The 14,288-nt window shown below is 48.2% G+C and overlaps 1 protein-coding gene across 2 annotated transcripts in view; it reads left to right on the forward strand.

Annotated features, from left to right (window-relative positions):
* The first annotated feature begins 874 nt into the window (after window positions 1-874).
* Window positions 875-14,288, forward strand: part of Csnk1d (casein kinase 1 delta) — a 28,868-nt gene continuing 15,454 nt past the window's right edge. Inside the window, exons 1-2 of one of the 2 annotated variants that reach the window (XM_087909638.1) lie at window positions 875-1,247; window positions 9,234-9,344. In XM_087909638.1, coding sequence (XP_087765764.1) covers window positions 1,172-1,247; window positions 9,234-9,344 — 187 coding nt within the window. In that variant the 5' untranslated portion in view covers window positions 875-1,171. The remainder of the gene's footprint in view (window positions 1,248-9,233; window positions 9,345-14,288) is intronic. The other variant, XM_087909639.1, reaches the window with a different exon arrangement.

Raw genomic sequence — 14,288 nt, forward strand, 5'->3', positions numbered from 1 at the left:
TCTGTACAGCACGGCCCGGGTGCTAGCTGTTCAAATAAAAAGCATTAAATTGATCCGTGGCTCTGTGTTTCTAGCTGGGTGGGGTGTAGGGTATACCTCCTGTTTGGTGACTTCTCCGAAGGCCCTCCTCAGTGGTCGGGACAGCCAAGCCTTCAGCCTGGACTTCAGAATTCATGAATGCATTTTCCAGGAAGAACACTCAGACCCAATACAGACCATTAAAAAAAAAAAAAAATGTTGACTTGGTTTCCAGGCATATGGCACTGGAGAGAGACCAGGGTCTGTGTCATATCCTCTATACACTCAGTGAATTCAACATTTACCTTCTTGTCATCCTTCCATCCTTGATGAGCAAGAAGGTGCCACAACTACACGTTTTGCCTACGACTGACAAATTGTCTACCTGTGACCCCACAGTTGGACCTGGAATCTCCTCTCTACCCCGTTTCCCTATTTGCAAAGGGCAGCACTTTAGCGCCTCTCCCGGGCTTTTCAGAAGGAACTGCTGCTTGGCTTCTCCAACATGTTATTTTGATATATGTGGTGTGATTAGAAGCAGGGTCTCTGTCGTCTAGGATGGTCTCGAACTCAAGATCCTTCTGACTCGTCCTCCCGAGAGCTGGGACTACCCTTTCCCTACAGGCCATTCCCTACCACGCACGACTTAGCTTCCTCAGGTTCCCGTTGGAGACAAATGAAAAACTCAAAGAGACCAGCCATAGCCGTCCTGCGGGAGCGGTGACTAAGGGCAGCGAAACAAGCCCGGTTGCGGCTGCGCAATCCATTAAGTAACCAAGCCCCGCCCCAGAGCGCCGTGGCCCCGCCCCTCCGGGTTGCTAGGGGAAGTGACGTCACAGCGCGATGGCGGCGGCTCCTTTAGGCAGCTGAAGGGGGATTTAGGCCCGGAAGATCCGAGTCCATCCGCGGCGGGGAGAGCGTGAGCGGGGCCGGCAGGGGCCGGAGCAGCGGCGGCGGCGCTCGGACTGTCCCATCCGCCCCGTATTGAGGCGCTGAGAGCGACGGGGCAACCGGAAAGCGATGGTGAAAGCGGGGCCGTGAGGGGGGCGGAGCCGGATCGGACCCGCAGTAGCGGCAGCAGCGGCGCCGCCTCCCGGAGCGCAGACCCAGGAAGCGGCCGGGCGGGCGGGCAGCAGCGAGCCGCACCGCCGTCATGGAGCTGAGGGTCGGGAACAGGTACCGGCTGGGCCGCAAGATCGGCAGCGGCTCCTTCGGAGACATCTATCTCGGTGAGGCCCGGCGCCATCGAGCACCCGGGAGCCGGGCGGGCCGTGCGGGCGGGCGGGGTTCCCGGCGGGGCCGAGGCCTCCGCAAGGGCCGGAGTGGACGCTCGGCCGCTCTGCATCCCCGCAGTTCGAGGGCCCGGACCACCGGCCGCGGCCGACACCAACGGCCGCCTTGCGAGCGCGGCCGGGGGGCTGGGCGCGGCGGACTGCGGGGGGCTGCGGAGGGGGGGCGGGGAAGGGTCGGGACCGCGAGTGAGGGGGACCGTGGGGGTAGAGCGCGAAGAGAGCCTGGGGAGTGGTCGGGGACCCGGAGGCAGGGGCAGCGGGGCTCGGAGAGCGGTTGTGGGGTGTCGGAGGGCGTGGGAAAAGGACGGTGGGTCCGGGCGGGGGGCTGTGCTGGAGCTCGGCCAGGGGGCAGCGGGACCGTGGGGCGGGGGAGGGGAGAACCGGGCGGGGGGGAGGGGTGGGGGTGGGGCCCCGAAGGAGGCCGGGCCTGAGCTGCGGGGCCCGGCGTCAGCAGCCTCCCCCCCACCTAAGGTCACCGCAGTAAACAAAGGCCATGCTCTCTGTACTCCTCCGAGCTCCGGTCCTGTCCCCCACCCCTGCAGAGCCATCCTGGGTCTTTGGATGTGTGGGGGAGAAATGTCAGAACAATCGGAAGGGTAGCGTGGAGGTGGGGAGTGTCCCGACCCCATAATGGGGAGGTGACGAGCCGGTGTCTCTGGTGAACTGACCTACCGGAGGGATCGTCTGTGCTCTCACGGCTGCCACCTTACTCCAGCTCAGGGCTGAGGAGGTCTGAGCTAGGTCAGTTCCTGGGCCTTGGGTTGGTGGGGGGTCTGCAGTGTAGGGTGAGCATCTTAAGTTGACTGCTGGACTCCTGGACATCAACAGGAATGAAATTTTGACCGATGCGGGCACAGTCGTGTGAAGAGGTTGGCAGAAGAGAGGGGAGGAAGTGACCTGGAAGTTCTCATGACTTGACTCTCAGAATTCTCAAGGCAGACTTGAGACTCTTACCCCAAGGATTAGACTATCCGGGTTTACGTCAGACTTGACAGTGAAGAATATGCACATACATACATGTAATTACGGGTTTGCTTAAACCCTCTTGTTGGGCATTTTAAAATGAACTTTCCCGGCTGCGTTTCTTAGTGCGATTGTAGATCATTGCAGAGCCCCTGAACTTGAGGTCTGCCAGCCTTCTGGTGATGAGCATCTGGGTTGTTGCCTGTGAGAGGCACTCTGAAGTAGCCCAACTTCTGCATTCGTTTGGCTGTTGTACCTGTAATGGAGTCAGGCAGAAGCAGAGCTTTGGGCCTTGCCTCTCAGGCTACCCAAGTTCAAGAACTTCCTACTCTGACTCCTAGGACCTTGACAGCTGGCACTGTGGGATGAACAACTGACCCATATAGGATATAGATAGTTCTTAGTTCTTATTTATGGTGCCTGGTTATCATACATGATAACCTTGCTATGTGCCACATCAATACTGTACATCAGTAAGAAGTACCTGTACTTCTTACCATTGTGGCCTGATTGGTAAAACATGCTTTAGAGATACTTGGGGTTTGCATACTTAAATATTTATAACCAAGTAGTCCGCCAGATGCCTTCTCGGCAGTGTTTGGGGGTCAGAGTGCTGGGTAAATGGAGATGTTTGGCTTATTTATAGAACAATAGATTTTGGCAGAAGTTTAACCTCAGGATATAGGAGCTACACTGAAGCCAATCCATTAGCCACACTTTCGTGGGCATCAGAAAATAGGTATTTTGAAACTTTTTGTTCCCTGAGATTTTGCCGAGCAGTTTTGTACTTTCTGAAGATTGATGCTAACAACCAAATTGTGATGTGGTGTCACGTGCCATTTAGAGATGTAAACTCTTCTCTGAGAGTGTTTAGGCTCTGTCTGGGGGTGTGGCTTACTCATCACAGCCCGTCAGCGCTGCTACACCCCACCCCCCACCCCAGTTCCTGCAACCTCTTTCCATCCATAGGGAAAGGGAAGGGTTGAGAGACTGTCTTGAACCAGCACACATACACACACATCCTGCCCAGGGTCTTCCACAGGTGTGTGGGTGGTGGGACTTATACATCTGACTAGCTCAGACAGAGGACTGGGCACACAGCATTGGATCACGTGATCTAACCTTTTCCAGGGAATTCTATTTTGATTACTCCTCTGGTGTGTTCTAAAATAGATCACTGGGATTCTAGGGTTAGTGTCCCTGGCTTACCTGTCTATCATAGTTTGTGGGTTTTTTTATTGCTGTTGTTTGCTTTAAGACAGGGTCTCACCATGTAGTCCTAGCCAGAGATTTGCCTGCCTCTGCCTCCCAAGTGCTGTGTGGCCATGCTAGCTCCAGAGTGTGCCTCTTGTGTGGGATTAAATACTGCCAGGTCTTGACTCTCAGCCCTCATTACTGTCTTTCAATCTACACTCTTAGGGAACTGAAACATGAAATGAGTGCTTTGGAATAAGATAGACTGCTGGAAAGTCAGGTCTGAAGACCATGGGGTGGATTGACTCATCCACACCATACTTTTCTGTCATTGGTTTGAGAAACCAGCAGAGCGTGAGTGGAGTGAGGTCTGCAAGTGTAGTTGTCACACTGTGGCATTCCTCCAGTGGGCTCTCCTGTCTTCCTGAGACTTTTGTGCTTTAAAATACGTAAAACTGTTTATGGTCATAAGTCATTAAGCCTGTTCTTGTGCCTTCCCTGGTGGCCTGCTGTGCCAGCAGGTAGAAGGGGGAAGTCTGCAGTGGCAGTAGTGCCCTGTAGGTTATTGTTCACATCTTCTCCAACACCAACTCTTCAGAGAGAAGCAGCATCATGAGTCTGTTTGATTGCCCAGGTTTGAGAAGGTTCAGTCTCAGTCTTCCTCTGTGTAAGCCAGCCAGATAGGGAATGTGCCAGGATGGACATGCTGGCTTTAGCAGCCTCTCTGCCCTGTCTCCTCCCTGGCATGTGTTGCTCTGGAGCTGGTATTTTTGAAGCATTGGAAACCAGTAGAAAGCCCTTTAGCTCTTGCTGGGACTATGCCATTTGATAACTTTAATTTCATTTTTAACTTTACATAGATGACTGTTTTGTTTGCATAGATGACTGTTTTGTTTACATAGATGACTGTGTGTATGCAGTGCCCTTGGAGGCCAGAAGAGGGCGTCATGTCCCCTAGGACTGGAGTTACAGACTGTTTCATGAAGCCAGTGCTCTTAACTGCTGAGCCATCTCATCTCTCCAGCCCTTACTTGATAACATTTTTAAGCAGAGCCCATGCTCTGGTGTTGACTTTGCTCTCAGCCCCTAAGGCAACCCTAGAGTGTCTCAGAGTGGGCTAGGCTGGGGTCCAGGTTGTCCCGTGGATGTATATAGTGAGCCAGCGTCTGTTCAGTTGGACAGTCCAGGCCCAGCCTACAAAGTGCCAGGTGCAGGAGCGGTAGGGCGAGCATAAGCTACTGGCGTGGCCCCTGCTTTTCACCCTTACTTCTCTTCTGAAAGCAAGGAGTAAAATCTGAGGATGTGATCTGTACAATGGAGGGTTCTTGCCCCTGTATAAATTTGCTTCTCACACCTCATTCTAGTTTCTCTGTGCCTCAGCTGCCCACCTTCCGATGGACAGGGCCGTCAGAGTTTATGATGCATGTAAGCATCTCTTGGAGGTTAAAACTGGGTTGTGTTTTCATCTTATTTTCACCTTACAACCCGAACAAGGGTGGGCCATGAGAGAGTGGTACTTCCCAGAAAAGATGCCTTTAAAAGAAATTGTGTATGTATGCCATGTGGTTACATGTGTACGTAGGAACACACATCCATGTGGCAGCCAGAAGATAACATCAGTGTCTTTGGTCCCTTTTCACTTTATATACTGAGGCAAGCTCTCTTACTTGAAACCAGAACTATACAGTTTGGCTAACCTAGTTAACAAAACTTGCTCCAGAAACCCAGTCTGTGCTTCCAGGATAGGGATAACAAATGGGATGTCATACCTACCTAGCATTTACATAGATGCTGGGGGTCCAAACTCGGGCCCTCATGCTTGGGTAGTAAGTATGTTATCTATTGAGCCAGACATCAAGGAATTAAAATTATCCATGTTGGAGGAAAGTCAAGGCTGAAGTCCTTGTGCTACCCCCAAAAGAACTTGATGTTCAGGAAGATTGCATATAGTTCTGACGGCTTATGTATATACCTTCCAGGACAGATAGGAACTGAGACAGTGATGGTGGAACCATGCCTTGACCAGGTCTGCTTAATTATTCCTACGTTAGCCCCATGTTTGAAGTCCCAGGAGGGTCCAACCTGGGCTTAGCATGCATATTAGTATAGCAGCCCAGCATGTTTGCAGATGTCATATGATCAAAAACGAGGACACCCTTGACCTTCAAGTCAGTACCTGAGTGACAGCCTGGCGGGCGTTACTGGGTCCCTTTTGTTCTCCCTAATGTGATCACATTGAGTAAATTCCCTTTTCTGTGCTTTAACTGTTGGTTTTAACAGATGTGTTGGAAGTGGGTGACTGAACCTAGATATTTGAGGGTTCTATGATCTAGGATTAGTCCCTAAAAGTTGTGGTAGCATCATTGTAACTTTGAGAGTGCCCATCCTGCAGTGCCGTTGGGCCATGGCTTGCTCTGCCTTGGACTGGTGGTGTTCTGATGGATGGCAGTGATACCGCATGCCACTCTGCCGGCACTGCCCTGTGAGGTGACCTTTGCCTTGCTGTTGGAAGGTGGCTCCCCACTTCGCTGTTAACAAGATTGGGGTTTGGGTTATTTTGTTTTTCTCTTTCTCTTTTTCTTAAGAGAGGGCTTCACGGGGTTTCCTCGACTGTCCTGGAACTCGGATTGTAGACTAGGCTGCCTCAAACTCACATAAAGGCCTGCTTCTGCCTCCCAAGGGCTGGGATTAAAGCTGTCCACCACCATTACCATCCAACTGTATGTTTTGTTTTGTTTGTTTTTAAGATGTATTTTTATATTATATGTTTTGCCTGCTTATATGTCTGCCCCACATGTATGCAGTTCCTAAGAAGACCAGAAGAGAAGACCTAGAGTTGCAGGACAGTTGATAGCTGCTGTGTGGAAACTGGGAAATGAACCCAGATCCTGCTCTTAACTGTTGTGCCATATCTCCAGTCCAGAAATCTCAGAGTGACCAGCATCTGGGCTTGTCATTCAGAATTCCTTTCCTGTCCCTAGACAGAGTGATGTTCTGTTAGGTTTGTGTGATTCTTCAACCTTTATGGACTGTTCAACCTGAGGGACATAACTTTGTTTTTCTTTTTTAAATTATTTTTGTGTCGTGTCCCCTGGAACTAGAGTTACTGATGGCTGTGAGCCATCACCTAATGTTACTGTACATCTAAACACAGTCCAGCCTCTGCCTAGCAGGGGATCCCTATCTTCAGCCTTCCAGCATTGTTTAACTGCATATAGATATTGCCGCTGTTAGGTAGTACAAGCAACAAATGTTTCAGTGGGGTTGATTTTTGGCTTTTAATTTTTTTTATTAGATTTGTGTGTGAATGTGGGGCATGTAGAAGTCAGGAAGGCAGCCTGTGGAGTTTATCTCGTTTTACCATGTTGATTGTAGGAGCTGAAATCACTTTGTCAATCATGTCAGCAAGCACCCTTAAAGCTACTGAACTGTCTCGCTGGCCCCTGGATAAATGTTTTTACCTGTTTTGTGTCTGAACCCCTGATGACAGTGGCATCTTTTAGGTACTAGTGTCCTTCCTGGTGGCATTTGTCAGACTTCTGTATAGTAGAGAACCAAGTAGTATAAATTCCAATCTTTGTAGTAATATTAAATCACTACCAGAGCTCCTAGGTCCTTTCTTCCTGTGTAAAGTCTGGACTAGATGAACATGCTAGTGGGGCTCAGGAGATGTAGTCTGCTGGGATGGTGGGCCAGAGCTACAGGATTCAAACCAGGGAGTCTGCATTGGCACCCGTAAGATAGACAGAAGCTGGAGCTGCTTAGTCCTTCCACCCAGGTGAGGAAGGCCATGGAGGAGGTCTTGTGCTGTCCTCATATGTTTGCGTGTCCTCTGTCCAGCTGCTCCTCTCCTGCTAATTAATTACCAGACTCAATGCAACCTTCTTTATAGGTTCTACAGACTCTTGTCTTGACACAGTACATAGCATTGGCTCCTTGAGAGGGTGTAATTCACAGTTGTCAGTGGTCATTTGTTCCCAAGACCGAGAGTACTCCAGGGGTGATTGTCAAGACACAAACTATAGTAGCCACAGAAGAGGAAAGCTAGAGGCACTTTCCACCTTCCTGAGGGTCCCGATTTAGCCCCAGGATGGCTTGTCCCTGTGCAGGGTGGTGTGCTGTCCCCAAAGACTACTGCTTTGGGGTGCAGGGAGTCACTGACGTAAGTGGTGGAATGAATCACCATTCCTCCTGGCTGGCAAGTTCAGCTCAAAGTCCAGGTCCTTAAAAGAACTCAGAGGTCATTTTTCATCTGTAGGTACATTCTAGATGAAGTCACTTTTTGTGTAAATGGATAGGCTGCCCCTGCTGCAGGCAAGAAGAGTAAGATATGTTGCTTATTACTAGTGTTCCAAAGAGTTTTTGTGGGATAAGTAGTGAAGTTCTTAAGCCTAGAATGGTTACTGGCAACTACTAGGATCCAGTTACTCATAGAGATTTGCAGCGTTGGAAATTAGCTTTGGGCCCACATGTTCTGGGAGCAGCTGTCTCTGACAGACAAAAATGACTTGTGTCTGGGTCTTTAGTAGCACTAGACACAGTTGTTAACATTGTCCCTATGCTTATAGGCCTTGTTCCACCTTCTCTCTGAATGACTCATTAACCATTTGTTTCCTCAGCTCCCTGTGAAACTCTTACTGACCCCTCCCATCTCAGTTGACAAGAGAAATTGAGTCACCAAGAAAAGTAGCTAGGCTGTTCAGTCTACAACTTGTCTACCCAGCACAGACCCCGGTCATGTATGGTTGATTCTGGCTGGCTCTGTGGAAGGCCATGTTATCTTTTTCAAATAACCACATTCCTGGAAGTGTATTCTATTCAGAAGCAACCTGTCAGGCCGGAGAGCCTGTGTGGTGCAGTAGGCTGGATGTTCCATGTGGAAGCAGGAAAATCCCGGCAGCTGGGGGCAGGGAGCCTGAAGGAAGGTGGTGGAGTGAAGCAACCGAGAGGGGCACAGGAAACTGTCTTTGCCTTTGCCTTCGAGCTACTGGGCTCTAGTCATCACAGTGTCTGTCACAAACGGACAAAAGCTGCGTGCCCTATTTGTACTGCAAAGCAGAACTGGCCAGTTTTAGTCTCTTAGCCCTAAGAGTGGCACATGCCTTTAATCCCAGCAGTTGAGAGACACAGATAGGCAGATCTCAGTTCAAGGCCAGTCTGGTCTACAAACAAAGCTGGGGGCACCTGGGAGCATATCCCTCGGTTTAGTTGAGCCCTTTGCTGGCCTTGGATAGTTTTGTTAGAGATGACTCTTGCAGCCGTGAGGGGACTGGTGAGAAACTGTTGGAATGTGTGGGTGTATGTCAAGCCTGTCTGGCCTCAGGCTGCAGGATGAATAGAGTAAAAGCCATATGCTTTTCTTGGGAGACTCGAGCACACTCCAGAGGGCTATCAGAGCAGCACAGAAACGTCCTGTTACTCTGCTTTGAGCTGCCTGAGTGGGCAGAAGACTGGGGCCTCCAACTCTGGTGACCGACTTACGGTGCAGTGGGAACAGGTAGGATACCAGACAGAGTTCCCTGTGCAGTACAGTCTCTAATAGGAAGTGAAGAGCGTCTGTCATTTGTCCATCTCTGGAAACTTAGTTCAGTTAAGAGCTAGGGTGTGGATCCGTGGCAGGTTTTGGCCTAGCCATGTTCAAGGGTGCTGGATTCCATCCCCAGCACTGTTCCTGCCTCAGAAAGATGTAGAGGATAGAAAATCCTTGTCCTTTCTGTAGTAAGCTTTGGATTATCTGGTAATGAATGTAATTTTCTCTTTGCCCAGGTACGGATATTGCTGCAGGAGAAGAAGTTGCCATCAAGCTTGAATGTGTCAAAACCAAACATCCTCAGCTCCACATTGAGAGCAAGATCTACAAAATGATGCAGGGAGGAGGTAAGGTTCATTGGGGTCAAATTTCTGCCTATAGCCTGGCTTACAGGTACCTTACCCAAGAAGAAGAAGCATGGTCATATGTATTTTGCTTAAGAACTACTTTTCTTAGCTTCCCATTCGATGGTAATGTCTTTGAAATCTGGGTTTTGTGAAGGGTTCGAAATAAACATTTTCTTTCTCGTGCCCCCAGTGGTGCTGCTGTCACACCACAGTGCTTCCTGCTGGTTGGCCCTTCTGGGCCATATGCTCTCCGTAGAACTTGACGGTAGTTCCATCAAACTCTGACGCTCACTTTCTCTTGGATAGGAGTTTTGAACATGACTTCTCTGACTCTCCTAGCTCAGCCACTCACTGTTCTCGGTTCTGTAAAACATTGGAGTACTGAAGCCAGTGATAGGCCAGTCTCGCTTCTAGAATTCTGGGAACTTGGAAATAGTTTGACTGATGGAGCAGGTGTTCTTATTCAAGGCTTTGGAGACACAGCAGCGTTGTGAGGGCTCCTTCCTAGATGATAGAGCTGACTCACTTGTGGGGTCAGGGTCGGGGTTCTTCTGAAGAATAGGAGCCTGCTTGTGGCCATACCTCATGATCTCTTTAGTAGAAGCCTACATGTTGCCATGGTAGTTAGAGCAGGGAGGAGAGACAGGCCCTTCCACGCCCCCAGCCAGCCCCCAGCCAGCCCCCATGACGGAACTTTTATGGCCCCTTGTCAACAGGAAAAGGGAAACTGTCTCATAATGCTTTGTCTGGACACTAAATTTTTTTCTTTTGCTTTTTCTTTCAGATATTTTGCATATGTGTTATGGTTTCTAATGTTAAAACATTTTTATAGGATTTCTATTTGTGTCTGCATCTGTATGTGTTTCAGGTGCTCTTTCTTTGACTCTTCTATTTGTTTCATCCTATCCAATTTTGTTGGTTTTATTTATATTTTGTTGTCTCAGGTCAGCAGAGACCCAATCCCGCACACCTGCCCTTTGGCATCCTCAGTAGACGGCCTTCTTGGGAGCATCAGGGACAAGTAGAGAGTAGAACAAAGTGATGTGGGTTTGGTTTTTTTCTAGGAGTTTCAACATTTGAGATTAATATATTAAGGGTTGTAGTTCTGAGACTGTGTTAGCCTAGAGTGCCTAAGTGGAAAGGCAGCCAGATAGTGATGAGAAATGAGTATCGTGTACCTCAAACTGCCCTGTGCTGTGGAGCACCCTAGATACCAGGTACCTGCTGGTAGAGAGCATTGCTTCCTGTGCTGGGCCCTCGGTCATCATTTGCCCACAGCCCTTCTCCAGACTCACAGACCCAGACAAGATTCAGAAATGGGTATTAACCTCTCTTGGTGTTTGAAGGCTGTTCCTCAGGTTTTGGTAAGGTTTTACTCTTGTTGACTACTGGGTGCCCTACAGGTCTTTTTTTTAGGAAGCGTAATGTGTCCAGGCAAAGACTGCACAGTTTTGGCAGTGTTTGCTATCTGAGACTAAATGGAGGTTGGCAGATGCAGGATGGGAGATATACTTTGCTCAGAAGCCACAGGGTCTTGCTCTCTGGAGAAACCTTGTCATGTCATGTTCTCTGTATGTAGATGAATATGGATTGCTTTGCTACTTTCTGAAAGGAACAAGCACCTCTTTCATTGTCCTGATCTTGTTTATGTTGGCTCTGGCTGTGCCAAAAAGAAAGCATAGAGTCAAGTGGCTGGCAGCACCGTGAAGTTCATCTGAAAGACTTGCAGGTGTTAGTGTTACCTGGTGCCTGGTTACGAGCTCTGTGCTGAGGGAAAAGCAGCTTTGGGGTTCTGAGCAGTAGAGCTGCGGGTGAGAAACCGCCAGGAGGCTTCCCATAGGGTACAGACTGGAACCCGAGCTCTCAGCCCAGGACGTGCTCTCTTCGGGCTTTCTTGGAACACCAGCCCACACATAACTACACAGAGACTTCTTATTAATTATAAAAGCTTGGCCATTAGCTCTTATAATTCAAATTACCCTGTTACTATTAATCCATGTTCTGCCACATGGCTCAGTTACCTCTGCTCTGTACTGTATAGCTGACTTCTTCAGAGTCCCCCAGCAGTCTTCTGGCCTAATCTGGGCACGCCTCTTTCTCTTCCTCTCTTCCACCAGAAATCCCGCGTATCTATTCTACCTACTCTTTATTAAGCCAATCACAGTGACACATCTTCATACGCTGTAAACAAATATCCCGCAACAGTGTGTCCTGAGCACTTCCACCAGCCCAAAATCTGGTCAGCACAGTAGGTTAAAGGTGAAATACTAGAAATTAACTAGAATTCGGTCTTGAGTAGTGACTTTCGACAACAGCTGGTGCTGCCAGATAAGACCTGGTAGCTTTTTTAACTGTTTATTGCATTCCTGATATATCCCAAAGTAGATTCAGACCGCACCTTCCTTCAGTAGCTCCTCAGCAGAAAGCATTAATGCATTTACAGATGCTTCTGGTACATGTTACCAGGACGCTTTGTGGGATGGGAGAATGGCTCTTTGTGATAGAATCTGGGTAGGAAAATACACACCACTGTAATTTTTCCCATTTATTTGTTTGTTTGTTTGTTTATTTATTTTTAAGAAAATGGCCCTCAAAGTGTGTGGCCTGGTAGAGGAAGCCTGTCGCTGTGGCTTTGAGGACTCTTTCTGCTCACGCTTCCCTCAGTGTGACAGTTGGTCGACTACCTGATGCCTACGAGATGTCAGATGTAAAGAGTTGCTGTGATCATTATATCTCTTCACAGCAATAAAAAACAAGACAATCTATCTGTGTTGCCCTAACTGGACTGGAACTCACTTTGCAGACCAGGCTGGTGAACTTCCTCTGCCTCCCAAGTGCTCAGATAAACCAGCATGTCTGGCAGTATTTGTATCTTCTGTCTTTGGCTTTTTGTCAAGATCTCAAATTCACAATCTTGCAGCTCTCCTCCCGAGTGTTAGAGCTAATGTTGTGGACCACCATGCCTGGCGCATAGTCATGAGCTGTTGAACATGGCTAGAGAGCATGCAGCGTGTAATGGAGTAACAGTGCCTGTGAGCCCTCACTCCCCTGTGCAGTCAGTCACATGCCTGCCTCGTCTCTCTAGTCTATCTCCACTGACCTTTGCGTCTTCATTCTGTTTGCCATGATTTGGGGCGTGTTGGGGTTGTTTTGGAGTGCTAGGATGAAGCTGGGACTTTGTCTGTGCTAGATAAGCACCATACCACTGAACTACAGCCCCAGCCCTGCTGTTTCTCTTTCTTGTCCTCCCGTGAGAAATTTGGTTTTCAAAATCTAAATAACATCATTTAGAAATATTTGGCAGGTTTAATCATTCTTAACTGAATTACTGAAAATATAATGAATTCTTCTGTTTGAATTAATTCTGAGTGCCCAGATTTACATTGAAATACTTGTTGAATCACAGTGGAAAGCAGTTGTGAATACCTGTGTTTTCTAGTGTCTGGCCCCAGTTACTTATTTTGGCACTTAGACCCCCGTAAGGGTAAGGCATCCATGCTCTCAACTGTGAACAAGGTTGAGGTAGCTCATCCCCAAGGCATGGCACAGACAGCACTCGGGTTTTTTCTTTAAACCACTAGCATCATTTGTTCCTGGCAAAACAAACAAACAAAAGATTAGTAGCACACTTTCCAGGCCTTGGCTTCTGGGTTTTGCTAGTATGAATGTCTGGCTTCAGAGTACTCTTCATCATACTTTATCAGGAACCTTCTCCTAATCAGTTTTTAATCACTTGCTTCCTAGGCTTCACCACTAGTTAGTTTCTGGCAGTTTGCTGAGGGTAAAGTGTACCACAAAAGACATTCTTCATCTTTTCTAGCCAGGGATCTGTGAGCTCAGGAATCCTTTGCAGTGACTTTTATCCCATCTCTGATGCCATGGATTAACAAATAGCACTATTATTCCCCATTGAAAAGGAAGATGCTGCCCCCTGCCACCCCCCCCCCCAGCTGTTAAGCACATCAAGAAGCCATGGCATACATCCCTCCTAAATAGCAGTTTGCTGTTACGTAATGCGTTCATACTATCTGCATCTTGCAGCCTATTTACTATATATTCCTAGAACTTGTTTGCATATGATAGACTCTCCTGGGATAAACATAGAAGAAATTGAAGAGTTTTGTTAGCTTAAGATCAGAATATCAACAGTTAGGCTAGGGAGATGGCATTTGGGAGGCAGAGGCAGTTGGATCTCAAACTTCGAGGTCAGCCTGGTCTGCAGAGTGAATTCCAGGATAGCCAGGGCTACACAGAGAAACCCTGTCTTGAAACACCCCCTTCCCCAAATGCCATTTATGGTAACGTACACCTTAAATATTGTCACAGTGTAATTTTTGAAACTTTTTTTATTTTTAATATTAAATGAAATTTCACTCAAAACATAACAATCTCCTTTTCTTTTTTGAGGCAGGGTCTGTCTATGTAGCTCTGGTTGTCTTTGAACTCGGAAATCTACCTGCCTCTCTTCTGACAGCTGGAATTAAAAGTGTGTACCACTATTCTCATCTTTTTTATTCTTAATCCTTATGTATGGATATTTGCCTCTGTGTGTGTGTGTGTGTTTGTGTGCGCGCGCGTGTGCACGCACATACATGCATGCATCACATTTGTTCCTATGGCCTGCAGAAGTCAGAAGAGGATCCCTGGAGCTGCAGTTATTTATACATGGTTGTGAACCACTCTGTGACTGTTGGGAATCAAACCTGGATCTCCTACAGAAGCAGCCAAGTGCTCTTATCTGCTGAGCCATCTCTCCAGCTTCCTCCGTACCACCACTGGCAGCTTTTTCCAACTTTATTTTCATATATTTTGCTCGTTTTGTTTGCCTTTCTTGATCTCCTCCCAGATCTTTCTCGCCTCCGTACCAACACAATTTCATATTCTTTTTCTCTGTCTCTCAAAGAACAAAAGGTTAATTTTAAGAGAGAGAGAGACAAAAAGCAC

Source organism: Myodes glareolus, chromosome 9 (genome assembly GCF_982192425.1).
Source record: "Myodes glareolus chromosome 9, mMyoGla1.1, whole genome shotgun sequence".
NCBI classification, from domain to species: domain Eukaryota; kingdom Metazoa; phylum Chordata; class Mammalia; order Rodentia; family Cricetidae; genus Myodes; species Myodes glareolus.